We start from the raw sequence: 27,899 nt of genomic DNA on the forward strand, positions 1-27,899 counted from the left end.
ATGTATAAAAATAGCCCATACATATACCACGATGAATGCATGAATCGAGCGCAGCTGAGCTGGTAAGATTACTTAGGCTGAAATTGGAAAATTTGTCCATCCAAAGTTCAAAATCTCAACTTGGCACGTATTTTTTCTAAATTTATTCTAAAATTTAACCGAACTTATTCTTCCAGTGACGTGCGAGAATGTGCCTGACGTTAGCGAGGTGCCTTTCCACGAATGCATCACTAGCTACAACTACGAGTTATTTTCTTGTGAAATTTACCTGATGGATTTCTTATCTACAAATTTCCTCGATTTTGCCTCCGCGGCAGATCGGAGGACTGTGCCGTGAAGGTGGGTAGTTCCATCTTGGATGAAGGTGGCCTGTTCGCTTCAGCTTATTCAGCCGGCTTATCAGCTACCAAACAGTATTTTCCTCTCACAACAAATCAGCCGTTTCAGCTTTTTAGCCGGCTTATAAGCTGAAGCGAACAGGCCCATAGTTTTTATTGTAGTATAATATATGTAGTTTCCCTCGAGCAATAATAGGTTTATCTTTGACCTCTTGCATTTCACTCTACTTTTGCGGTGTGCGAAATGGAACGTGACCAGAAGTGATTTGGGTAGCCAGTAGCTAGGTCGGTACGTGGCGAACCGGGTGCGCGTGAGGTGTCCGTTCGGAACGTGACGAGAATGCCCCCGCGTTCTCCACCGAAACCACAGGATTGCCATGGAACGGGAATCTTTCTCTACTCGTCGCATAGGTCCAAGAAAGCATCTCATAATACATGGTCCGCACCGCACCTAGAGAATATTTCCATTATTCTCCCTCTCTCTCTCTCTCTCACTCACCATCAAGAAAGAAAATAAACAAAATTCTTCCTCTCTCTCTCTCTCACCATCAAGAAAGAAAACAAAGAAATTAAACAAAATTTGCTGGAAATTTGAGTGTTGGATTCAAGGTGGAGTGAGCGAGCATCGGAATCTGAATCAGCAGCCGTCCAAATTCGCACGGCATATCCCCCAGGAATCCAACTTTATTTTATTTGGCCCTTTGCACTGTCGCTTTGCTGGTGGAGGAGCACCGCAGGATTGGACAGCTGGGGGTTCCTCTCCCTTCCTCCCTCCCTTTTGTTTTACCCGGCCGGTTTTTAATTTTATCCACTCTTTTTCATACTTTCCCAAAGAGCAAATCAGATGCTGCTGAAGAAGAAGAAAAAAATGCAGATTTCATTTCTGTGATTTTGTCAGTAGAACAAGTAGAGTCATCTTGAAAGTTGCATGGATTAAAAGTTGACTGTCCTGCAATAACATGCATAATGTGCTTTTCTGATCACCAGAAATGGTAGCACAGCAAGTAGTGGGGGGTGACACCAGCTATCCCTATAGAGAGCAAAGATGGACCCAATTTCTTGGTAATTCCCTAACAAAAACATATCTTGTACAAGGGATATTCCATCCCCGTATGCATATGCCATATTGAAATGATGTCACTACCACAATAAAGACAATGTGAAGAGGCCAATTCCTATCTTCAAAGGGGCATCCTATGGTATCCTATATCTCTTTTTGTGTGTGATGAAGCTTCTTTTAACCATCATGCATGCTGTCATGGAAAACCTCCTTTGCTTGTAGAAAATAACAGGTATATTCCGTTCACGTGACCAAATTTGTGTGATGTTTGCAATGAATGTTGATCGCGCTCTAGTGTCACCGTGGGTCGAGATTTGAGCCAATCCTATAAAAGTTTAGGCCCAACATGGCTCACCAGGATGTTCATAGTGCAAAAAAAGAAAAGATCAAAGAACTAGCGAATACAAAGTTAGTGTTTTGGGAAAAAAAAAGATCAAAGAACTATGAGTATTTTCAAACAAATCTATATGTCTTTCATAAAATGAGGTATATATTTACTAAGGCCACTTTTCATGAGAGATCTAGTCGCATCAATCGAAAATTAGCAACGGAGACAACTACAAAGTTTTCAAATAAGAGTACGAGCGTCACATTTCCCGTGTGAGTTGAAGCCAATGCTTATTCTGTGGTGTGTAAAATGGAACGGCCTTTTACAGAATTTATGCAAAAATGATACCTTCCAAAAGTTAGACCCCAGTACATAGTTCAGAATTTTAAGTAACTCTTTAAAGTGAATAACACTCTAAATTTACAAAAGATGTGACCAATCTAAATAGGCTAGAGGCATGAGGCTTCTCTACAAAATCTTGGCCAAATCTTTATCATTTACACCAATAGGAGTAGATACATAAATCTAAGTGAAAAATACACAAAGATAAAGGGCTTGGATGTAAATGCACGAATGGACGTGAAAACTCGTCCTTGCGGATTCGCAGATTCTACCACTCCCATCTTCAGTTTTTTCCTTCTCCGCTGGGGGCTCTATAAATGGAGCTCACCTTCCCCCACCCTCCTTCCCTTCCCATCCGCCTCATCACAGCTCCCCCTTCCACCAGCGTAGATTCAACCCAATCAATCCATTTCCGATGGGGCTCGACGTCTTGGAGATCGGGATGGGCTCCGATTTGAGCCTGGATCTGAGGTACTTCGCCTCCAAGGCCGTCAGGCAGGCCAGGGACGCGCCGGCGTCCGACGTGGACGCCTGCATCCGCCGCCTCGAGGAGGAGCGGGGCAAGATCGAGATGTTCCGGCGCGAGCTCCCGCTCTGCGCGCGCCTCCTCGCCGAAGGTGAGCAAATCTTTTCTTTCTTTTTCCATGATTTTTTTTTGTTCGTGTGCCTTTCCTATTTGGGGGCGGTTTTATTTACGCGGCGGCGTGTGCGCAGTGATTGATGTCATGAAGGCGGAGGCGGGGAAGAAGGCGAGGAGCGATCGCAAGGCCGCGGCGGAGGAGGACGGCGCCGCCGGGGACAAGAGCAAGTGGATGAGCACGGCGCAGCTCTGGACCGGCGATTCCGGCCGGGAGGATGATTCGGAATCAGAGGTACGATCTGGGTGCTTGCTCATCGTCGATTCGTGAATTCTTGGCGCGCCGGTGGCCTAGAACTCGGAGCTTTGCGATCGCAGAAGCAAGACAAGGGGAGGAGCTCGCCGGAGGCCAAGTCTGGCGGCGGCGGCGCTTTCGTGCCGTTCAAGGCCGTGGGCTCCGGCGCGCCGGCGTTCGCGCCGCTGTGCCTGAGAGTGGACGACAAGGCCGCGGACGCTGGGATGCCGGATCTGTCCCTGCTGTCGCCGCCGGCGATCAAGAGCGCTCCGGCTCCCGCCGGCGCCGCCGAGGAGAGCCGCCGCCAGGTCGTGGGGTTCGCGCAGGCAGCGGCGAGGGCGGTCGCCATGGCGCCGTCTGCGCCTTCTCTGACCCTCCAGCCTCAACCGCAGCAGACAGCTCAGCAGCAGCAGCAGCAAGCGAGGAAGGCCAGGCGCACATGGTCGCCGGACCTTCACCGCCAGTTCGTGGCAGCCTTGAACCAACTCGGTGGGCCCCAAGGTGAGCGTTTTTCACAAGATTGTTGCGATTTTTGTGGGCTACGTTTCCTAATTCCTTGTGATAGAAGCAAGCGCAAACATGAAATTAATGAATTCCATTTCCATGGCATGACTGCAGTTGCCACTCCGAAGCAAATCAGGGAGCTGATGAAGGTGGATGGTCTGACAAACGATGAGGTGAAAAGCCATCTTCAGGTGAGCAATTCATCACAACCTTTCAGTCCACCTGAAGAACATTCACTCAATTCTTGCTGCTGTGATTTGTGAGGATACTATACTAACTTGGATTCTGTGATGTTGATTGTTCAGAAATACCGGCTGCACAACCGAAGGGCGCCTGGATCCGCCGTTGTAAGCCAGCCAATTGTGCTTGTGGGAGGTCTGTGGATCCCCCAGGAGCAAAGCAGCTCACAGTCTGGATCTCCCCAGGGTCCTCTCCACTTCTCAACCTCAGGCCTCGCCGTCTCATCAGCGGCCACCGTCAGCTGCGAGGAGGAAGATGGCCGGTCCGAGAGCTATGGCTGGAAATGATGAATAGGCAGTTGCATCATCAGTGTTCAGAGATAGACGGTTCGCAAAGGAAGTGTTCAGAGATAGACTTTGGCGGATGGCGATGCCGCCAATTGCAGCTTCAGGAGGGAGCCATGGGGAGACTGTAGTGTAGTTTATCTGTATACAACAAATACAGGGGAGATCGTCGGGCCTTGAGCGCTCGAGATGAAACTGATGATGGTGCGTCGGGTCGGGTTTGTACATCGGCAAAGAGATGATACTAGTTACAGTTTTGCGGCTTGTTAATCCATGTTCCGGGCAGAGCTACAATTTTCGCCCCGAGAAGAGTTTTACCTACCTATAGAATCCGTTTGTCGATTATACCATCTTCTCATCTTTCTGTTGAATAAAATGTTTTTGCTGTTGTTCATGGAATGAACGAACAGTTGTTAAAGATGAATTGTTGCAAGAACATGCATGTGCCCAATTTCTGGTTGTTCTTGTATGTTCTTTTTCGGGTTTTATTACTTTTGTATAATGTGGTTTCCAGATGCATACTTATCATTCAGCAGGGCCCATTCAGAGATGTCAGGAAAAAAGGAAAAAGATCTTGGTGATATATTCCAGCATTGAATGGAGACTTTGGATGCTGTCCTTTTTTCTTGGAACTTGATGGAGGTGTGGTACTTGCTGGCATCCTGATGAACCAAGTAACCAACCAACAGGGCAGGCTGTTCCCCATCATCAAGATTCAAGAAGCTGTTGTTATCTGCAACAGACTCAAGCTCATCTGTTGAGCTGAACACACTCACCTCCCTTGTCAGGCAAAGAAAGAATGACACACCCCAATAACAAGTAGGAGGAATTAGTAAGAAGAAGAAGAAGAAGCCCTTCTTCCCCAACCGTCATCCAGCAGAGTTTGTTGCAACCCCAGCCGGCACCAAGAAACTGATCCGTTGCTCGCCGGAAGACCAGGCGTCGGCACGCCAAGAATCCCTTCTCTTCATCGTCGCCGTCGCGGTGGTGCTGAAGAAGAAGCTGCATGCAATGGCGGTTGCATGCCGCCGGGGCTCTCCGGCGATTAACAATCGCAGCCGTCGCTGTCGTGGCCGGTCAGGCAAGTGGTGTCATTAGCTAATGTAATCGCTGGGGGTCCGGTCCTGTCCTGTCCTGGCTTGCTCTTATCCACAGCTGAGGCTGAGCTGACTAGCAGAGTATATTCTAGCTGCAGAGGCCCGCACGCCGCATGCGTTTTCTTCTCGGTTCAACATGCTGCTCGCCTTGACCTGCTCAGCGTTCCTCCCCAATCATAGCTTCAGTATTCAAAAATAAAAATAAAAATAAAAACAAATCATAGGTTCCTTGAGACAGAGATTAGTCGCTGCTGACTGCGTGTGTTTTTTCCAAACTTGCATACCTGTTCTTGGTCGGCCTTGGCGCAAAATCAAAGAGGAGCAGAGACAATTCTTGCAGTTTAAAAAGGATTCAGGACCGGCTGTTGATTCATCCAGGATTTAACTTTTTTTCATTTCACAAAGTGTTTACACTTGGCTTGTTGTTCTAACCAAGCGACAGAGACGATGGATGGAATCGGCAGCAGGAGAGGGAGGGCCCCAGTGCAGTGGGGAATGGGTGGTGGTTGGATCCGATGAACGGTGGATATTCCGTTTCTTTTCTTTTCAGAAAGATATTCTGAATATTCGTCGCATTTGGTTGCTGTCGCTCTCTCTGGCCTGTGAATATTCCTAACGATCAGACGGGTGCTCTGAATATTCCTTTCCTTCTGCTTCCTTTTTCTTCTTGTTTTTTTTTTGGAAGAAAGATGTGCAGAGAGGACGGCGGGCTGACTTGTTGTTTCTTTTTCACGGGCTGAGATTGGAATCCTTTGCTGACTGGCCTGTGAAAAGCTGGCCCACGTACGACTCAGGCCCATATACGTAGCTGTTACAGGCTGCCTGCCTGGCCCGAACAAACATGCCAGGCCAGAGCCCAGAGGCATCCATTGTTCTGTAGCTTGCTTGCTCGCTCGCTGTCAGCTTGGCAACGTGCTGATGAGAGTATGAGATGACGGTGCAGACACGAAAGAGACGCTTTGGGTTCAAATGGGAGCCTACTCAAGGTAAAGGCACGTAGCAACGGATATACATAGGGCCTGTTTGGCAATCACGTGTTAAAGTTTAACACCCGTCACATCGGATGTTTGGATGCTAATTAGGAGTATTAAATATAGGCTAATTATAAAACTAATTGCACAGATGGAGTGTAATTCGCGAGACGACCTAATTAGTTCATAATTTGATAATGTGGTGCTACAGTAACCATTTGCTAATGATGGATTAATTAGGCTTAATAGATTTGTCTCGCGAATTAGCACAGGGTTCTGCAATTAGTTTTATAATTAGCTCATGCTTAGTTCTCTTAATTACCATCCGAACATCCGATGTGACACTGTTAAAGTTTAACACCTCGTATCCAAACACCCCAATAGTCTGTTCGGCTGGAATGGTAAGCCGGTTGAAAAGCTAAAACGTCTGATTTGTTGTGAGAGGAAAACACTATTTGGTAACTGATAAGCCGGCTGATAAGTTGAAGCGAATGGGCCGACTGTTTGTCGGGAGAGGATGCATGCGTAATCATGAATGCACCCTAACCCACGTCTGATCGATCATTAGGCAGTATGCATGGCCACACGCAAAATAGGGATGCACAGCCAAGTCTGCCTACCCTACACTACTCCCTGCGCGTTTCCATTTCGGCGCATGTTTCCTGAAGGAAAAAGGGATCGCCGACGGCCCACGCGGCATTTCCTGAACCACCCAAATGAAAAAGGGCATGCAGCAGCTCCTGGAAGCGTGCGTGACATACAGTACAGCGGTGGATCTTGAGACCTGAGAACATTGGATTGGGATCCCCGGCCGGCCGACACGGCTCAGCGCCCACATGGTTTAGTCAACAGATTAAAGTTGCTCCTGCTACCTACTACCCAGTGCCCACAGCAAGGAACTAACTGTTCAATGCAAGTAGAGTAGTATTCTTTTTTACCAAGGAAGTTTAAGTAGAGTATTTTATCTGTATTTACCCTTCACCGTTCATTGTGCAGCAGTACCTTAGTTTAATCCACTGCATAGTGTTATGCCCCTACAAATATACTGCACCGGTATATTTGTGCTGCCTGCAAGTAGCACATTATTAACAATACTTACTGATCCTAGCAGTAGTAAATTAGTAATGATAAACTATAAAACACTAGTACTGTCCACCGGATTAGCCACATGCAAATGTTTGCCTGCTGAGTGAGACCATGTGCAGCCTGACCACGACCACTACGAGCTCATGAACTGGTGAGCCACCGGTTTCATGCCGTCAGGCACACATCTTCCGTCAATACCTATCCATCGTACATAATTGCATTCAGGAACACTCCTGGAATAGACATTACTGTTCATGTTATCAAGAAGTATTTAGAGTAATTCTACGCTATATTATTAAATACACAAGAATACACAAGAGTACGTATATATAATATAAGTGTCTAAAATCTCTTTTCTCGTGTTTGGGCCTCAAAGTTGGGGTGGGGGGCATTGGCCCCTACTAGACTACTAGCCCCCTCTCCTCCTCAGCTTGGTTTCAATCATCCAATCCCTCACAAAGTTACTAGCATTTAGCTCAAAACAAAAAAAAAGATGAAAACATAATAGTAAAGTTAAGCATATGTATATACGTATAGAGATCCAAAGTTCATGCTAATTCATTGTGTTCCGCCAGAACCCGGTTTTATCCCTCTCGTAGAAAGTTTTACTCTCTCATAAAAAAATGTTGCTCCACCTAAACAACCTTGTTTCGGTTGTATAAATTTTTGTCAACGGAACAAGTGTACTAACTTTTATTCTCATGACCTGTTTTAAGTGTACGATTTTTTTTGTTCTTTCTCCTTTGTTCGATGCACAAATACTTTTGTTCCTATTGAATAATCCTTGTTATGAAGGCCAAAAGAAAAAGAATAGTCTAAGGTGTTGCGCAATGTGTATTACTTAGTATTTCCTTTTGTCAAAGAAGCCCTAAAATCAAAATTAATCATTACTGTTGACGACGAGACGCCCTCAAATCTAGTGGCCCAACCTGCCCTAGCTCGATCGAACACGGTGGCCCCATCCGGTTTCACTATTTTTGCACAAAATGGGGCGTATGATACGGTGTTCAAGTCTAGACTTTTAATCTGTGTTTCACTATTTTTGCACAAAATGGGGTGCTGCTGTGGGAAGAACAGTTCAGCATTTATCAGTAATCTCTTCTTTACGAAGAAGAATGGAAGAAATAATAAAAGGCTTACACGATGCAACCAGTACATATAACGAAAAACCGTTTGTTCACTCCTTAGATTACGTGTTAGGCCCATGAAAAGGGCTTACTAGCACGGTGGACCGTGCAGCTTAAATAAGGCGGCACACTTTTCCTTTATGCCCGGCTTTAATTATTTCCTCTCCTTTTTCTTTTGATGCTGTTTGTTGGACAATCGAGTCCATTGTCTTCCAAGCTAAGGTACACTTCCACATATGTGTGGATTGCACCATGGTTCCAGAACACTGTGTCGCACTACCTAGGAAAGGAGCAAACAAAACATGAGAACATGAATACAATCTTCATCATGATAATTTGACCTCACAATACCTACAAAATAGACCGCCTTGAATATGAAGAGCTATATAGGACGTTACCAAAGCATTCTTTTTTCAAAATAATGAGTGAAGGGTGAAAAAAGAGACGAACTAGGTTAGATTTTTTTTTAAACCTGTCCACTAGGGGTTCGAGTCCTTGATCTGGCACTGGCGATCGCATTTTTCTGGATTCATTCCAGGATTTAACCGGCACTATTCTTTCAGTAGTAGTAGGTGACGTGCCCGTCGATAGCAAGGTGTCAATAATGACTTCGTCAATCTCGAGATCTAACAGCTCAGTCCCTCATAGGTATAGGGTTATGTGCGTGTATTCATAGAGTTAAGGGCTTTTGTTGGATTCCAATTGTTGCCGAACCAAAATCATGGCAAGCCAAAATCTTGGTTTGCCAAAATCAGGGCATGTCAAAGTTGTGGTAAGAAATTTAAATACTTGCTTGGTTTAGTGCTAAAACATGCCAACCAATATTTATTTCTATCAAGAAGTTTCTAGTGACATGCCATAATATTGGCTACAAACATTGGTGTGCCAATTTTTTTTACAATGAACCAATTTGTAGCCAAGTTTTTTAGGATTGCCTTGATTTTGGCTTGGCAAATATTCAAGCCCTAAGTGCGCACGTGTTTATATGAACGTATGCATATGTACTGTTTGGAAAAAAAAAGAAAGGCATCGTACTCCCCTACCTTTTATTATTTGATGAATGGGCAGGCTTAGTTAGGCAGTTACACTAACCCTATTTACTCGGGGTTCAGACGTTGCTTGAAAACAGTAAACATACGCACATAATAACGGTCATTACTAAGTTCCTTCCGAAAATGCCATCACCCACTCATAAAAAAGAAATGGAGGAGAAGATTGACATGACGCTGACATGCGGGCCCCATGGGTGACGAGGTCACGACGCGCCGTGCAGCTAGGGCACAGGATCCAGGATGGATGGGTAATGGATTCACGTGTTGGGTGAACCTCTCAAGTCTGTGCCTCGTCTCCTGTCGTCGCGTGTCATGGTACCCTGTAAAGTGGCACCGGTAGTAGTTAGCCTCCGTCCATTGTTTCGTCTGCTGTCAACTTTACATGTATGTACCCTGAAAGTGGAATTTAGGCCATGTTTAGTTACCCCAAATTCCCAACTTTGGCACTATGCAAAAAGAAGATTCCCCATCACATCAAACTTGCGGTACATGCATAGAATACTAAATGTAGACGAAATCAAAAATTAATTGCACAGTTTTGTTGTACTTTGCGAGACAAATCTTTTGAGCCTAATTAGTTGATATTTGGACAATAATTCACAAATACAAACGAAATGCTACAGTTGCGCATTTATGGCAAAATGCTAATTTTGCTACTCCTAAATTGGGAACTAAACAAGGCCTTAACTCGTAAACTCTGCTCTCTCTCTGGAATCAGCCTAGTATGACAATTAAATAACATACCACATGGTAAGATTATTAGAAGGGGAGAGCAGAGAGCAGAGGGAGTTTTATCATAGTATGCGAGAGAAGTTTCATGACCGTAAAATTCGACAGACGCAGTTAACAAATTCTCAACCTTGATAACTATGCCATGAAATTGTGACACGAGTTGACGAACATTTTCCAGAAGGAAATCAAATAAATCACGTACAAAAGGGAATTGAATGCTGGAGACAGAGCGAGGCAGCACGGCGGGAGGGAACGGCGCGGAGACAGGCTGGCCCTGCCTGCCCTCCCCGTCCCCGCCTTTTCTCCGTCGCCGCCGCAGCTCGACGCGGAATGGTGCTGACCCCCGCCGCTTTATCGATTTAAATCTCGGCTCCTCCTTTCCTTCGTGTTCCCCGCGTAGCTTTGCTCTTGTTTAATCCCTCGCGCAAGTCGCAGAGAGCAGAGAGCACCCCGGCCGCGAGAAAGAAGAAAGCTGCCGTCCCAGCTAGCTATAAAAGCTCACTCTCTCTCTCCCCGCTTCACTCACTCCACCACCGCCGCACCCTGCCATTCACTGCGGCCCCGTGTGTCCCCAGATCTAGAGATCCGCCGCCATGGCGCCGGCCCTGGCGCTGCTGGTCCTGCTCGCCGTGGCCGTCTCCCTCGCCGGCGCCGACGACCCCTACCGCTACTACACCTGGACAGTCACCTACGGTCCCATCACCCCGCTCGGCACCACCCAGCAGGTATGCCACATTGCCATCTCTGTCTCCATCCTCCAGCTCCAGCCAATATCCATTACTCCCTGGTCCCTGCAATGCCGATGGCTGCCAAGAAAAAAAAGTTCCCTTCTTTTCCCCAATCCAGTTTCAGGATGCAGAGGGAGCTACTCTGTTTCGATTTCACTGTAGCATGTCGACTCACGAGCTGCCGTTGCTGTCGAACTCAACCAATCGCAGGGCATCCTGATCAACGGCCAGTTCCCTGGCCCGCGCATCGACTGCGTCACCAACGACAACCTCATCGTCAACGTCGTCAACAACCTCGACGAGCCCTTCCTCCTCACCTGGAACGGCATCAAGCAGCGCAAGAACTCGTGGCAGGACGGCGTGGCGGGGACCAACTGCGCCATCCCGCCGGGGGCCAACTACACCTACAAGTTCCAGGCCAAGGACCAGATCGGCACCTTCTTCTACTTCCCCTCCCTCGCCCTCCACCGCGCTGCCGGCGGCTTCGGTGCGCTCAACGTCTACCAGCGCCCCGCCATCCCCGTCCCCTACCCACCCCCCGCCGGCGACTTCACCCTCCTCGTCGGGGACTGGTACGCCGCCGGGCACAAGCAGCTCCGCCAGGCGCTCGACGCCGGCGCCGCCGCCCTGCCGCCGCCCGACGGACTCCTCATCAACGGCGCCCAGTCTGCAACCTTCGTCGGCGACCTCGGCAGGACGTACCTGTTCCGGGTCTCCAATGTCGGGCTCAAGGCCTCCGTCAACGTGAGGATCCAGGGCCACTCGCTCCGGCTGGCGGAGGTGGAGGGGACCCACCCCGTGCAGAACGCCTACGACTCCCTCGACGTCCACGCCGGCCAGTCGCTCGCGTTCCTCGTCACGCTCGACAAGCCGCCGCTCGACTACGCTGTCGTCGTGTCCACGCGCTTCGCCGCCGCGAACCTCACGGCGGTGGGGACGCTGCATTACGCCGGCGCGACGGCCCGGGCGCCGGGCCCGCTCCCGCCGCCGCCGCCGGGGCAGTTCGACTGGTCCCTCAACCAGGCGCGGTCGTTCCGGTGGAACCTCACCGCCAGCGCGGCGCGGCCCAACCCGCAGGGCTCCTTCCACTACGGGACCATCCCGACGTCGAGGACGCTGGTGCTGGCGAGCTCGTCGTCCGCCGTGCTCGCTGGCCGGCGGCGGTGCGCCGTGAACGGCGTGTCGTTCGTCGTCCCCGACACGCCGCTCAAGCTCGCCGACAACTATAACATCGCCAACGTCATGGACTGGGACGGCGTTCCGGCGAGGCCCGTCGGCGGGGCGCCGCCGCGCGCCGGGACGCCCGTCGTCAGGCTCAACCTGCACGAGTTCGTGGAGGTGGTGTTCCAGAACACCGAGAACGAGATGCAGTCGTGGCATCTTGACGGATACGACTTCTGGGTTGTAGGGTGAGCATCTAGCCATCGGCCATCGCAGTATGCATGAATGAAATTGGCCCTGCTCTTCGTCACCTCTGAAGAACATTTGCAAACGGAGACTCACTCACACTTGATCATTTCAGGTACGGCAATGGCCAGTGGACTGAGATGCAGCGGCAAACCTACAACTTGGTCGACGCGCAAGCAAGGCATACAGTTCAGGTATCTTAACTTGGAAGTAGATTGCTCAAGAACATGGCTCTGAATCCTGAACACTGTATCCGATGAAACTGAACTGAACATTGGCAATTATTTGTTGGCATCAGGTGTATCCGAACGGATGGTCGGCGATCCTGGTATCGCTGGACAACCAGGGGATGTGGAACCTGAGGTCGGCGATCTGGGACCGGCAGTACCTCGGCCAGCAGCTCTACCTCAGGGTCTGGACGCCGGAGCAGAGCTTCGCTAACGAGTACAGCATCCCGACCAATGCCATACTCTGCGGTAGAGCCGCCAGCTTGCCACACTGATGACCAAGATGCAGAGCATACATGGTCGATTCATCCTATACTACCTGTATGTTTCGTAGAATAAATCATTCTACTTATATAGCTGATGAAATCAAGATGATAGGTGACAGAGTGTTTTGTTGTAGCCAAAAGCTCAGAATCTGAACTTGCTATTCTTTGATGGTGATGTCAGTAGTTTATTTCTGCTTGTGGTTTGCCTGTGGGTAAGGACCTCTCAGGCTGAAGCTGTCCCATGATCTTTCCCCCAATGCATTGTTGATTCAGAAATGACAGATATGTTTGGATGTTTATCAGATTGTGTGATATCAACAGAAGTCAGCAGGTTTCAGCTTTATGCAACCAAATTTCAAGGCACAAGATGTTGAACCAAACTAAATTCAGGCGGGAACAATGTAGTGGTTTGTAGTGTTTCAGTTTCAAATGCTCGCTCATTCTATTTTCCATTCCTACTAACCAATTTCCTCTTCGACTGAGAAGCACTTGAAGCACCACCTCTTGGTCTCTGAATTGTAAAAGCTGCTCCAAATTCTGTAGGGGGAAAAACATTTTTTTAAGTAAAACCGGCAGGTTCTGGAATCAAATTTCCACTCAACAACAGGGGCCAACAAGTTGTAGCTTCAACAATCTAACAGCTTCAAGAATGTAAAACCTCATGAAGGTGGAAAGGACTTTCAGAGGTTCAGGAGTGAAAAATAGAACATGAACTAGTTGAAAACATAGTATGATGGTGGATTATAATTTTTTCAAGGATCTGCTGGCATTTTGATATTCTTAAGCACTGGCACTAGGCATTAACTTGTAAGGTTAAATGATCCTGTTGAATGGCATTAAAGAAAGGAGACTAGGAAACTACCAGATTGCAATATGTTTTCTACCCATACAATAGTTTTGAGACCAAGGGATTGCAACATTGCAGTTGTTCTGAAATAAGGAATACGGGAATATGCCATTCCACCTGTTCTGCTCTGCTCATATCACAGTCGACGCGAAAGCAAGACACAACTTCAGGTTTTAGTGTATTAGAACCTGGAAGCAGATTCCTTAAGAACAAACAAGCTCTGAATTCTGAACATTGCTGGACTGAACATTGGCAATTGTGATTCATCAGGTGTACCTGAATGGATTTTTGGCGATCTTGGTGTTACTGGAAAACCGGGAGATGTGGAAGCTGTGGTTGGCGAGCTAGGACCGGCAATACCTTGGCCAGAAGCTCTACCTCAGGGTGTGGACGCCGGAGCAGAGCTTCTCCAACGAGTACGGCATCCCGCTCAACGCCATACTTTGCGGCAGAGCCGTTGATGACATCTCCTTGCCCCTCCTGGCCTCCTTTCTCTTTGGCTCAGCGGAGATCTGGAAGGCTGGGGCTCTGCGCTTCCCGACCGGATCGACCGGCGGCGGCGGCGGCGGAGGATTCGTCGTCGGAGAGGGGAGAGCGAGAGAGAGGCGGCCAGCCAGGGGCACCTCGCAAAATTTCCACCCGACAGGGGGCTATGCGCAAATATTCGGATCACGATTAATAATCGCGATCTAATATAGGGGGTTAAATACAAATATTCGGATCGCGATTAATAGTCACGATCCAAAATAGGGGTAAATGAAAAAATTAGGATCGTGATTAATAGTCTCGATCCAAATAAGGGGGTATTTATAAAGTTTCTGGGTGGGGGAAATAGCTTTCTGGCGAGCTCGCGCCGCCGCCGGCCGCCTCTGGTAGCCCTGCCGCTGAGCGTCTCGCGCCCACCCTCCACCAAATCCATACGCGCATAGGCCCATCACCCGTAGGAGATGCTGCAGCGGCATCGCCAGTGCGCCGCGAACGACGACAAGGGTCCAGGGATCCAAGCGCAATGACGGCCCGGGCTCCGGGCCTGTGCCACCACCGCAGCTGCCGGGGCAGTACGAATGGTCTCTCAACCAGGCGCGGTCGTTCTGGTGGAACCTGACCGCTAGCGTGGCACGGCCCAACCCGTAGGGGGACCATCCCGAAGTCGAGGACGCTGGTGCTGGTGAGCTCGTCGCCGACGGCTGTGCGCTGTGTAACACCCTAAATTAAAGTTTGCAGTTAATAAAATTTGTTAGAAACTAAATGCATGTATCTAATGGGTTGTATTTAATTTTTTCTTAGGCAATTCAATTATTTAAAATAAATCAATGAATTATAGGAGTTCATTATTGCATTCATGCCGGTGCATTGTTTTTGATTGTTGAATTCAAATTTGTGTTTCAATTCATTTGTTTGAATTTTTAAACAATAGAATACCTTTTCCTTTTCCCCTCCCTCTCTTCTCTCCCTTTCGACCCGCCTTCCTCTTTCCGACCCAGCCGCAGCACCAGCCCAGCAGGCTGGCCCATCTCCGTCTCGGCCCAGCTCCCGCGCCGCCACGCACCTTGGGCCCGCATGCCAAGGCTACGCCCCCGGGCTACAAAAGGCCGCCACCTCGAGCTTAGCTCGAGCGCAGCCTGTCACCCGTCGCCGTTGATCTCCGCCGCTGTCGCCCTTCTGTCGACAAGGACACAGCCCGGAGCGCCGCAAAGGAGGTAAGGAGGCTGCCTTTGAAGTTCCCATGCTCCCCCGTGTCTTCCTTCGCACGAACGAGCTCGCCAGAGACACGCGCCAATGCGCCGCCTCGCGCCATCGCTGCTCCAACCACCACGACAACCCCCTAGATGTGTTCGACGTGTGCTTCGCTTCCTCCAAGGCTTGATCCCGTCGCAAACCGCCCCCGGTCGCTTGATTTAGAGCGAGTTTAGGTGAGTCGCCGCCGCCGCGTGCCGCTGCTCCGCTGCCCGCGTGCTGCCTGTCGTGTTACAGACGATCGCAACCGCTCGATCTCGATCTGACGGTCCGGATCAGATCTGAACCGGGTCAATAACGGTCAACCCCCATGCAACGTCGTTCATTTTGCTAAAGAGTCCCTAGGTTTTGTGGTGTTTGCACCCGAGGTCCAGCGCAGTTCAAAAGTAATTAGATCTAAATCATTTTTATTCTGTTTTAACCCCTGGTCTTTTGTAAAATAGTGCCCACCGTCCTAGCCTTGCTCTTTTGCACGTTAAACCTTCGGTTTATATGCGTATTTATGTTTTAGCCATCGGTTTCTCGCAGCTTAGCCCCTGGAAGTTTAGTTTTCTTACTGATAAGCTCCAACACCTTGTTTAGTTCATATCTTTAGCGTTTTAGGTTTGTTCTAAGAGATTCTTCCGTCTATGAGTTCGTCTTAATGCATAGATTAGTCTTATGACCTTTTTTCTCTGTTGTTACTGTTTGGTGTATTGTTTTCTTATTTTATTCCCTTATTTGCTTGTATGTGCTCGTGTGAGGCGTATAGAAGGACCGCAGTTCGAGGAATTTGAAGGTCAAGCTTTGAAGACTTCGAGCAGCCGGAGCAAGTCCAGGAAGGCAAGTCGAGCCCTCGATCACAACTTGACTATCACACCCAGTTTTAAAGGAAAAATCAAATGACTATCATATGTGTGCTAGGATCATATTTCACACATATGATGACTTCAGTAAATATCAAATATAGTGTTATAACGTAAAGAGAGAGAATTACATAGATTACGTAACCAGAAATGAGATAAAAATCTCTAGTATATGCAGCGGATCCCCAACAACTCCATAGGCAGCTGACTGGGGGACTCGCCTAGAACTATCCTCAAAGTTCTCTCGATCTGAGCAGCAATCCGGATATTGTAGATGCAATATAAAAGAACACAAGCGTGAGCACATGCCGTACTCAGCAAGAGAAAAGAAAATATGACATGCAAGGCTTTATATGGTGGAAGGCTGACAAGGTTAACTGCAATTAGCACTTTTAGTTGGTCAAGTTTTATTCCACAGCTAATTACTAGCAAATGTAAGTTTATACCATCGCACAATTAATATAGAGCATCGATATACCAAAAGCATGAACATAACAAATAATACAAGTTGTTTTATCTTCAAGTGAATTAATCATGTGACGGTCTAGGCCGCTCTTAACCGTGAGCACAACTGCTATAATAGTTTTTAGACACTTTGCAGAGATTGTACATCTTTACCCACAAGTCGCGTAAAAGTTCAGGAGAACTTTAGACCCAACCATGTTGTGCAAAAGTAGGAACAATACCACACTTTTGAGGTTTGATTGCATAGGGATGCTACGAGGCCTTTACAAAGACTTCCCAGTGTGTTCTAGTGCACAAGGTTCCGTGAGTCATGCCCCTCTTATCACCAGTCCAGCACTAGAGTCCTCTCATTAGTTAGCCAAGACCAGAGCCATGTAATTCTTGTGGTTGTACTATTTTCCTGGGTGGTCGCTCCATGTTCCGATTAACCGATATGGTCTTGTAATTAATCAACATATAGGAACATTGAGTAAATAATAAAACCATGTTGTTTATTTACCAACCCATTTGAGCAAACTAAGAATCATCTACCATGATATTTAATTAAACAACCCAACTGGAAGGTATGATAAAAAAACTAGACATCGTCCTTAATAGGAACCCATCATGTTAATGCAAGCGATAAATAAATATTGTGAATCAATTGCATGTCATTTAGGTATAAACGGGAATGAAAAAGGACACTTGCCTTCCTCAAAGCCTTGCTGCTGCTCAGATTCTTCAAAGCCTTGATGTTCAGAAAATTCCTCAAACGACAAGTTCTCTACGCATGACACAAGCACATGCAAGAGAAAGCATAAAGAAGAAATAGTACACCAAACATCACTAACAGTAATGAAAAGTGGTACAAAACTAATCTACACGTTAAGACCAACACGTGAGCAAAAGAATCACTCAAAACGGAACTAAAACGTGAAAGATACAATCGAAACAAGATGCAAGGGCTTAACTGCGAGAAAACTAAGCTTCCAGGGCTTGTCTGTGAACACTGAGGGTTTAAATGTGTAAGAACTTAAAAGGTTGGATTGGATCGTGAGATTATCGGTTTCTTCGAGGTCCTAGCTACAAAACGGTCATCTTCTTCAACCTCCATCCGGTCCGATTGAACTCGTGTGGCTGACGGGGAGCCTTGCCGGCGGCGGTGGTCAGGCCAAGGGGAAGGGGGCGCGCGGCTGCGGTGCTTTAATTTGCGGTGGTGTGGTCGGCACTAGCACTAGGGTGCACATGAGCGGCGGTAGGCGGCGCGTGTGGGCGCGCATAGGTGCGGGCGAGGCAGGTGGCTAAAGGACGACGGTCTGCGTGGGCGCGCAGCGCATGGGAGCTCAGCATGGGGCCCGGGTGGCTCAAGGCCAGGCAAGCAGGAGCACAGGCGCTGTCGGCCATGGCCGGCGACCATGAACAACAACAGAGAGAAAGAAAGAGAACAAGGGATCGCCGGGGACAACCACCAATCTCGAGCAGGAGCAGCAAAATGGATCGAGGATGACGAGACAAATGCGTTGGTGTGCTCACCTTCGGTCGAGGACTGACAGTTTCGCCGAATTTGCTCGCCGAAGTTTAACAGATACGTATGTTCGGTGTCGAACTGCGGGAGCTAGAGTTGTCGAAATGAGATGGAGTTTGCGGCATTGGAAAGATCACCGGAAAGTATTTATAGCCCTAGTCTGAGTCCGGATTTATTTTCCTCTTTTTCTAATTTTGAGAATTAATTTCAGGTTTGAAAACAATTCCAGAAAATCCTGAAATCATAATTGAATCATGAAAAATACTCCAAAAGCTCTGAAAAATTCAGAAAAAATCCTGGAGATGATTTGGGACACGAGGAACCCAAATAAAATACTTGGACCTCCTGGAAAGACTTTTAGAACCATCCAAAAATTAGATTAAGTTCCAAGAAAATGAGAATAAATTCCAGAAAAGTATGGAAAATTCTCTGAGGAACCTAATCATCATCTAAACGCATTTTTAAAATTTTTCACACTCAAGGAATAAGAAATGCAACCAGTATGAATACAACACACTTAAACCTATGGTTCATCAAGTCAATTTTAGAAAAAGATTTTAATGCCTAATAAATTCACAGAGAAACCTTAAGGCCTTAAACGAACTCAAGCAAATTCTAGAGAAATTCTAATTATTTTTTTATTAACTGCAATAGATGAAAAATTAGGGTATTACATTGACCCTATGCAACCTTTACTTTCATGATTTGTCCGACGCTCCTTTCTTGACCTAGCATCGGAACATCCAATGGTCTAGGATTTTTCCCTTCTCTTCTGGCAATTGATCCGACACTACTAAAAAAGTGGCCATAGGAATATCCGATGGTACTAATTTTTCTACGTTGAATACCGCTATTTTCACACCAAAGATACCATCTCTAGATTTTTTCTATCATTTGGATGCTTCAATAATCAATACCATAGAACAACCCTAGATATCATGGCTTGATCACTTAAATACCATAGCTTGGATACTCGAATACCATGACTTGGATACTCGAATACCATAATTTGGATGTCAAGAATACCATCATTTGGACCTTGCCATGATTTGGTTTGCATTCTTGGGACCTAGAAAACCTACAAGGTACATGCTAGACAAAGCATTAGTCCCAATGACTATATTGTCACTCAATCACCAAAATCACAAACTATAGCTTAATAAGACCATGTTCGCTACAACAGCCTAACAAACAGAAACTACAGTTCGTGGATGTGTGAAACTGAGATAAAATCAAGTGCATACCAATGGCAATAATATACTTAACGGTGTCCCTGTTCTTGTGCTGGGTTTAGGCGTTGCTGTGCTTCCTTCACAAGAGATATGAAAGATTCAAACGATTTTCCGAGTCCTATGTATAATGCAACCGTAATCCAACGTTATTCGTTCATATGTAAAAGGAGAAAAATGGTCACAGCAAAATTAGAAACGCACAACGTCCGTTTCCTGTGATGGCGGTCGCTCTCGTCTTTCTCCTGGGCGACGGCTCTCACTCCAAACTCCAGCAAGCGGCTCATGCCCTGGTCACCGCTCGGGAGGCGAATCGTGCGCCCCCGGTCCTTTCTCTTTGGCCGAGCTCTGCGCATGGGTGCTCTGCGCTTCCCATCCCATCCAGGACGACCGGCGGTGGCGACAGGCCGGAGGTTTAACCGGTGAGGGGAGAGACGACACAGAAGAGAGATAGGCAGGGGCACTTTGTAAAACTCGCATTCATGACAGGGGTCTATCCGTAAATAATCGGATCGCGATTAATAGTAGCGATAGGTAAATTCAAATATTTGGATCACGATTAATAACCACGATTCAAATGGGTCTATCTAGAAATTTTCTCCATCTCTAATTTGTATCAGCCGATTGCATTTTGCCGGATTGGTTTCTTTCTTTCTTTTACTGTCAATTGTCAAATACCATCTGTTGCTCAGGATGAAGCATCTATTACCAAATAAGAATAGACCAATGTGCGAGTGCTAGGGCGCATGGGAAATTGGAGACAGCAGATTGGAGTCGATACATTGGGAAACTCTATTGTAGCAGTTAGCTACTTGTTTGCTGTCAGGTACAGAATCCTGAACAAATGGCCTCTGCTTGACTTCAGTAGTTCAGTTAGTCTCTGCTTCACCAGGGGATGTGCTACCTGAAACACATTCAGAGATTAAAACAGGTGCACAATCTCAGGGCAGGCTGCCAATGATCGTGTTCGCACATTAATTAGAAATAACAAGAGTCATGGAAAGATAGATTTATCAATTATCAAATGCAAAGCTGTTCGACGGATATAATTTAGATAATGAAAAAAGAACAGTTCCAGCCTTTGCTTCTTTGGAGACATAGCACATGTACTTGTTGCAACTAGTTCAGTACGCATACTGTTATGGGAGCATCACACAAACCGTGATATTAACAGAAAAAATGAATACAAAACTTAGATAGCACGCGACTACATTGTCAACAAGAATTGTAGATCCCAGTTCTGGAATAAGAATAAAAATACAGGTTTTTTATTTTGTCAAACAAATAGCCCAGAAGACAATCCAAGATAAATCTTTGATAAAAACAAGGTAATATACTTAACGATGTCCCCTTTGTCAGACAGAGATATCAATTACCCTGTTCTTGTGCTGTCTTTAGGAGTTCTTGTGCTTCTTTCACTAGAGAAGCGAGAGACCTCGCTGGCTTGATCACCTCACCATCATTCCCAGCAAAGAGCATGCAGTTATCAACCTCCGACATGGTTCCCAAAGTCTCGGTCAGTGCTTCCTTGAAATTATGTTCATTGAAACGTTGGATGCAGCTGGGCTTGGCTTGAATCATAGCTATCACCATCTGGCAGGTAAGTTTCACTACTCTCAAACACTCAGACTCAGCCGTGCATTGCTTGTTTGCTTCCAGTATGTCTTTTAGCTTCTTCGCAAGTGCTGCATCTTCTGGGGTGGATCGAGCAAAATCTTCTCTACTGATCACATTTTCGTTGCATATCACCACGGCGAGGGATAACATGGCTGCCATAAACTTTCTTTCTTCTGTGGGCTGGTTTTCCTCAAAATTTTCTGCTGCATCTGCACTTGTTCCCATTTTACTAGATAATATTTGATCGAGCACCTGTAACAAACATAATTTAATGCATAGGACCAGCAGTTTTGATGCAACTCATCTCTAGTGGAAATTTTTGTACACTACAGAATTAAGAGAAATTAACTGACATCTGAGAATTGGTAATAAGATCCAACATGATGCAGAGGCAGAAGAAGCGAGAGTTGTTGTCAATTTTTCTTTTGTTCTAAACAAAAATAGGCAGAGGTAGCTAGTTACCTTGGTCAATAGGTTGATCACCTCTTGCTTGGAAATTATATCAGCAACATTAACATCTCTTTCTCTTGCAGTGCTAACGCGAAGCAATCTGGCCAGTGCTTCCCCTGCTTTTCCCCTCATCAGTCTGGTGGCATTTTCCCTGTCTGCTTGTTCCACTTGAACTACAGTATTATTGCTGGACGCTTCCTCAAGGAAGATGCATAGCAGGGCCTTGAGAAGCTTGTTAAACTCCAGCTTTTTGAAAGAATCATCAAAGGCTAACTCCGTCAGGATCTCCAGGGCTTGTCCATGCAGTTCTTGGGCAGCTCCGCTGTCATTCTCCAAAGTAGCCATCAGATTGCTGACAGCTTCTGTGGTACTCGCAAGTTCCTGGCGCAGCCTTGTGGCGCCATCCCCATGGCAGGCAAGTATCCTGCTTAACGCTGTGAGTGACTTGCTTAGCATTCGAACAACCATTGTGTCCTCCCGCACAGTGTTGAGAAAGTCAGGGCTGCTCATTGGTGATGTGATCTTAGAGAGCAGCCTTGGGTGTTTGCTTATCTCTGCACAGTTCTCTTCGCCCTGTGTGAGCCCCTCGAGAATCAGCAGGCCTTGAGAAACCATCCCTCTGGCTCCTCCAGATTCATGTTCAGTTTGGTCCTTGATCTGCAGTACTGTGTCAGCAGCTTGTGGCTCACAAGATTGCTTATTACAGCTTTCAAGTAGGGAACAGATGCATTGCAGTGTACCCGGGAAGTGAGCTATATTGAGGTCACTGGCAAGGTGTGCTACAATCCTTGCGGCACGCTCTCTGTTCTCGACGTTATCAGCTGTGCCTCTCAGACCAATCATGCCGATCAGATTCTGAACCGAGATCCTGGAAGACAGTAGCTTTTGTCTTACAGACTTATCCTCACTGAACAACTGGTCTAACACCCTTGCTCCCCATAGATGGTCGTCATCCCCAGATGCAGACTGGAGCTTCTCTACACCGTATGCGATCAAGTTCCAATTGTCAGGAAGCTCCCCGTCCTTCCTGAACTTCCTAGCTGTTTCTGAATAGTAGAGGGAAACGATTTCTTTACGCCTTTCTTCAAGCCCACAGTGTTTTTCCGTTCGTGATTGCAATCTACCCTTCACACTGAAAATGACTATGTAGTAGGAGGCGAATAAACTCTGGAACAGAATTAGGCCATAGAAGATGTCCAGTGCGGCGTACAGTTTTGATCTGTTGCCAATATCTCCACCCACATCGTCGTAATCTCGTCGTACAAGACGCCACACTGCGACCCCCAGGTTCACAAATGGCGAAAGAACATACAGAAAGGTAAAACACACGATAAAAATCCACTTCAGTACTTGCACCACACGCAGCACGATTACAACCTTATGCGCCTCGAACCATTTCTGTTGCCGGAGAGTATCAATGATGTAATCCTCTTCCCAATAAATCCCTTTACTGAGCTCGCTGTTACTAATTTCCGCCATCCTGCGTAATATGTTGGAAAAGCTAAGGTTGTCTTTGTCCATCGATATGACCATTAAAATTCAGGATATGGTGTCACACAGAATTGGGACTTAGCTGCTTGCGGCAGTCACTCCATGGCTAATTACAAGACATTTTTTTTCTCTTTAGGAGTTGGAAGAGGTAGACACTCTAGCGGGACAGCCACAATATAGTTCAAGAACCGTTACTATGCATTTTGGAAGTTTCGGGATCACGATAAGAATGCGGAACAAGGTTAAGAACTGCTGGTAATATTTACTCTAGTTCCTTTTTAACAAAAATATCGACTATGAACACAGCCGCTTCCTGTACAACTACCGGGAGTAGGTTAAGGGTTAGTTATATAACTTTAAAGGCCATTTTGGTCCATCTTACTTTAAACTTATCTTACACCAAAAAGAAGAGACAACAATGGATATGCAAACAGTTAAACTAGCAAGGTCGAGACCAAAGCAGGTTACTTAATTTTCCCTTAGACGCAACATATGGCCGATGTTTTATCATTGTCTTTATATATTTTTGGTTTACAAGAATATTTTTTTCACATGCATACTTTGTCTAAAAACATGAAGGCCATATGCTAAGTGTCGGGATAGATCCCCATTACCCGCAAGGAAGGAAGAAGACGGACTCCAACTAAGATTCTGTAATCCAACTACAAATAAAACCATGTAATACTACTAGGACTCCTCCTTGTAACCGACTAGTTATCCCGATCCCTGGAGTATATAAAGGAGGGCAGGGTACCTAGATCGGCAGAACCACAACAGAGGACCAAATCCTCAATACCAAACAACACCCAAGTACATGGCGCAATATACAACACCCTAAATAGGATGTAGGGTATTACGCTACACTGGCAGCCCGAACCTGTATAAATCCGTGTCTTGTGTCCTCATTTTTATCATCAAGTTCCAAGTCCGACGATTCCCCACCAACCAATCTACTACCTCGGGATACCCCTCGATAGGTTGCCGGGTATAAAACACCGACATCTGGCGCGTCAGGTTGGGGTGATCGTTGAGATCATCGGGCAAGCTTGAAGGACCTCATCTTCAAAATCAATCTACTCGACGAGAAGCAAGTCGCCGAGTTCCAATTCGAAGCGGATACGGAAAGCTTGTGGGAGATCATCGGTTGTCGGCTTGTCTACATGCAAAAAGCTGCAGCACTGGTCGCACTGCTATAGCTGGTCATCCTCCGTGGCTCTGTGCGTCGCTCAAGGCTGATGATCCGCTACTGATCCACACCTGTGAGAAGGAAAAATCCTGGCAAAATTATTTTTCCATCTTCGAGTTGAAGTCACCGACGATGCATCTTAAGCTAATTGCTTCTAGCTGCCAAATCCTATACTAAAGCAATGAAGGCCAATCAATATTCCATCTATTGCTCGTGCGCAAATCGAGGAAACTACCAGCTCGATTACTCTCCGTGCAAGGCTACTTTTCAGGGTTTCAGTACACGTACCAGGAAGGCCACTAGGAGATCTGTTCCTCTTCACTACATGTACTCAAGAAATGCACGTGGGACTTCAGAATGCATGACTACGCTAGCTTCACAAGAGCGCTCAATGACACAATAGTGACTACCTAAAACTTCTCGTCTCGACTACAAACTAGTCGAGGGTGGGTTCCACGTGATCAACAACTAGTCGGAATCGACTCCGACTAGTCGGTTTCATCAACAACCGCCGCGGCTTCATGACGACCACCACGGGTTCGTCGATAATCGTCCACGAATCAAGCTAAGTCACTTTTTTAATTATTTCATATATTTTTTCGGGCTTGTTTTCCACATGATGGGCAACGTGCTGAGTACTTATTTGTGTACGCCTCTCAATGGGAATTAGCCACCAAAGCCACACTTTGCCGATTATTCCTGGGGTATATTGACCGACCGCCACGGGCTTGGTACATCAAATTACGGAGGCTATGGCCACGGGTTTGGCGCACAGAGTGCTGGAGGCTTGCAGCGGCTACACCCTAAGAAGGCACAAATCCTATATGCGAACACACGCTCTTCTCGCTAAAAGGTAGAAAAGTCTCATCGACTACTTTATGCAATCATGCTCTCTTTTTGTTGCAATGTCGACTACTTATTTTTGTTGTCTCCTATTAGTGGCCACTAATCTCCTCGAGCAGAACATGTCTCAATTCGTGAAAGCCTCGAATCTTCTGTCATACCTAAATGTTAGGACGCGTACACGAGAGAAAGATCTCAGATGTGTAGCAGCAGTGACAGTACGCGTACACGAGATAAAGATCTCACACGTAGTGACAATAGCTAAACAGGAGCTAAGTGCCAAATAACTACTTGACGTGGCTCCTTCAGCTCATCAGGCGTATAAGCTCGGGGGCTGGACGCTGCAAAACTACTCAGATGACGATTGGCGTGAAGACTAAAGCTCGCTAGACCCTTGAATTGGTTATTTAATCATTCCAGGACTCGAGGGCTGATAAGCTACACCCTGTCGGGGATAGATCCCCAGTACCCGCAAGCAAGGAAGAAGACAGACTCCTACTAGGATTCCTATATAATCCTACTAGGACTCATACCATGTACTCCTACTAGGATTCCTTGTAACCGACTAGTAATCTCACCACCTGGAGTATATAAAAGAGGGCAGGGGTCCCTAGATAAGTAGGCCAAGACCTCAAAGAAATACAACAGAGGAGCAAATCCTCAACACCAAACAACACCCAAGCGCAGGATGCAATATACAATACCCCAAACATGAAGTAAGGTATTACGCTACTCTGGCAGCCCGAACCTGTATAAATCTGTGTCTTGTGTCCTCGCTTTTACAATCAAGTTCCAGGTCCGGCAATCTTCCACCAACCAATCTACTATCTCGGGATACCCCTCGGTAGGTTGCCAGGTATAAACACCGACATCTGGCATGCCAGGTAGGGGTGATCGTCGAGATCATTGGGCAAGCTTGAAGGACCTCATTATCAAGATCAATCTACTCAGCACGGTATGATCATTGTTACGTGCTGAGCATTCTCAACTCAACAATTTTTGAGTGCAAGTGCAAGACAAAGTTCAAGACCGAATTGATTTCCAGTGTTGCACTAGATGATCATCTGAAGACGTGTTGAATTAATCACGCAGCCAGATTGTTATCACGGGAGCACAGGAGGACCAAGGCTCATGGATAAAGATGGAGGCAGTCGGATTCGACTTCAAGATGAAAGTTCCCATTTATATGGCTTGTACGAGCTTCTGGGCAATCTGTGATTAGGACAAGGAAACACCTGCTATCGGATTACAAGGCGGAGGAAGACCACCAGCATCAGAGTTCGAAGGTGAGTCGTAATCATCCGTCGATCCCATCTACGAAAAAATACTACACTATGCAGCTGTCGACAGGTGGAGGGACTTGTAAATCTGTAAGGAATCAGTGCTCGTAGCTTAAGAGGGGGAGGGGGTGAATTAGGCAACTTAAAAATTTAACCTATGGCTTCCACTACTTTGCACATAAGTAAACTAGATCATTCTATCCTAGAAGTGCATTCTATGGTTGATCCAATGTAAAACCCTCATCCCAAAACAAGTTTTGCAACCTATAGCTAACCCTATCAAGTTACTATTCTAGGAAAGTAAAGGCACACAAGTTGCAAGTATGAAATGCGGAAACGTAAGAGGTTAGGATGAGGGGAAGCAAACTATTGACACAATGATTTATCCCGTGGTATCGGTAGGCACTAAGCAACCACTAGTCCATGTTGTTGAAGCACTCAAACAAGAGTAATGCTTCCCGCTCACCAAGTCTCTGCCAAAGTGCCCATTGACTTGCCGAAAAGGCTCGGCCACTAAGGCTCACACCAAGTCCCTCGGTCACCTTGGTACCATCTCCACTAAGGAGCTTCTCCACGAAGGGAGGGGGTCTCCACGTCCCCTGCACAAGGTCATCGACGCCGCTCCATACCAAGCTGGAGGGTTGAAGACTTTTCGGCGAGCCACCAAGGCTCCAAGGCACTGGCACACCTCTTGTACAGCGGTAGTTCTCTCTAGAACCTGATCACAAGGTTGGCACACCTTGCACTCACTCCTCTCTAGGCCTATCCGACATTGGAAACATCTAGGAAAATAGGCGTGATTGGGTTCAAAAACCGGCCTGGCCGGTTTGAGTTCTAAAATAGGCACTCGTTTCGGTGCTGTTAGTGCAGGTTTGATTTGAAATTTTCCATCGGATGCTTTGACGTAACAATAAAAATTACCAAGTGCAATATCAGCTATCACAGTTTGTAACATGAAAAAATAATATGTAAAAATGACTACATTGTTCGACTCTGGGATATAAAATTCTCGCCACAACGTGAACACTATGTTTCATGCAACATTCACTATGAAACATATAGAAACAATAGTTGCAACATGTACGCTTAACTATTGCAATATATGTGGAGCCGTTCGATTTTTTAAGATTGCGAACGTATACTTGATTTCGAGTGAAGCTGGCGCCAAGTTTGCCCGCCGGCTCTCGATTTCATGATCCGCCGCGGCCAAATTCGTGCACAGGTACTCTATTTTTATTGGCGCTCGATTTTGACTTTTGAGGTCCACTAGTGCCGTTCCGCTGACACCACCTCGCTATCCTGCTCAGGCCGTCTTCTCTCCCTTCCTCTCTGGTCTCTCAGTCTCTCACTTGCATATGGGGTTTTGGTGATCTATCTGTCTCTCATCGATCAGTCGACCGAGGGGCCATTAGAGTGAAAATTTGACATTAACGGCGACACAAGTTTTGACGGACGCAACGGCAATGGCAGGCATACATAGAAGGAAAATGAAGAATTTGAATGGCAGGTTCACTTATAAGGAAAGCTAATGTAGTACCTGAATGACATGAGGAAGCTGAGTGCAGTGAGGACCCAGAACTCCTTGAGCAGGAGATCGTCGATGAAGCCTCCGAGGAGCACGACGGTGGACCACAGCAACGCCAGGAATCCCAGAGCGCTTACAATGTTCCCCGTGGCGGTCCGAAGCCTCACGTAGCGATTGATCATCAGCACCTCCGGCCTTTCCATGGTTCCTTAATTTTTG

The 27,899-nt window shown here is 46.8% G+C and overlaps 3 protein-coding genes across 3 annotated transcripts; 2 read left to right on the plus strand and 1 right to left on the minus strand.

Moving 5' to 3' along the window:
- The first annotated feature begins 2,359 nt into the window (after positions 1-2,359).
- LOC117846260 (transcription factor NIGTH1) lies at positions 2,360-4,386 on the plus strand. The gene is made up of 5 exons (XM_034727392.2): positions 2,360-2,685; positions 2,783-2,940; positions 3,024-3,441; positions 3,559-3,635; positions 3,750-4,386. The coding sequence occupies exons 1-5, from the start codon at positions 2,484-2,486 to the stop codon at positions 3,969-3,971; spliced, it is 1,077 nt and encodes a 358-aa protein (XP_034583283.1). The 5' UTR covers positions 2,360-2,483; the 3' UTR covers positions 3,972-4,386.
- A 5,898-nt stretch (positions 4,387-10,284) lies between these two features.
- Positions 10,285-12,960, plus strand: LOC117846542 (L-ascorbate oxidase homolog). Its single transcript, XM_034727750.2, has 4 exons — positions 10,285-10,758; positions 10,972-12,170; positions 12,284-12,362; positions 12,467-12,960. Exons 1-4 carry the CDS (start codon positions 10,627-10,629, stop codon positions 12,668-12,670), a joined length of 1,614 nt encoding a protein of 537 aa, XP_034583641.1. The 5' UTR covers positions 10,285-10,626; the 3' UTR covers positions 12,671-12,960.
- A 7,136-nt stretch (positions 12,961-20,096) lies between these two features.
- Positions 20,097-27,885, minus strand: LOC117846543 (uncharacterized). The gene is made up of 4 exons (XM_072291727.1): positions 27,693-27,885; positions 21,236-22,835; positions 20,741-21,157; positions 20,097-20,192 (listed from the first exon to the last, which is right to left on the minus strand). The coding sequence occupies exons 1-4, from the start codon at positions 27,881-27,883 to the stop codon at positions 20,097-20,099; spliced, it is 2,304 nt and encodes a 767-aa protein (XP_072147828.1). The 5' UTR covers positions 27,884-27,885.
- Between the last annotated feature and the right edge of the window lie 14 nt (positions 27,886-27,899).

This window comes from Setaria viridis, chromosome 2 (assembly GCF_005286985.2).
Source record: "Setaria viridis chromosome 2, Setaria_viridis_v4.0, whole genome shotgun sequence".
Lineage (NCBI taxonomy): Eukaryota > Viridiplantae > Streptophyta > Magnoliopsida > Poales > Poaceae > Setaria > Setaria viridis.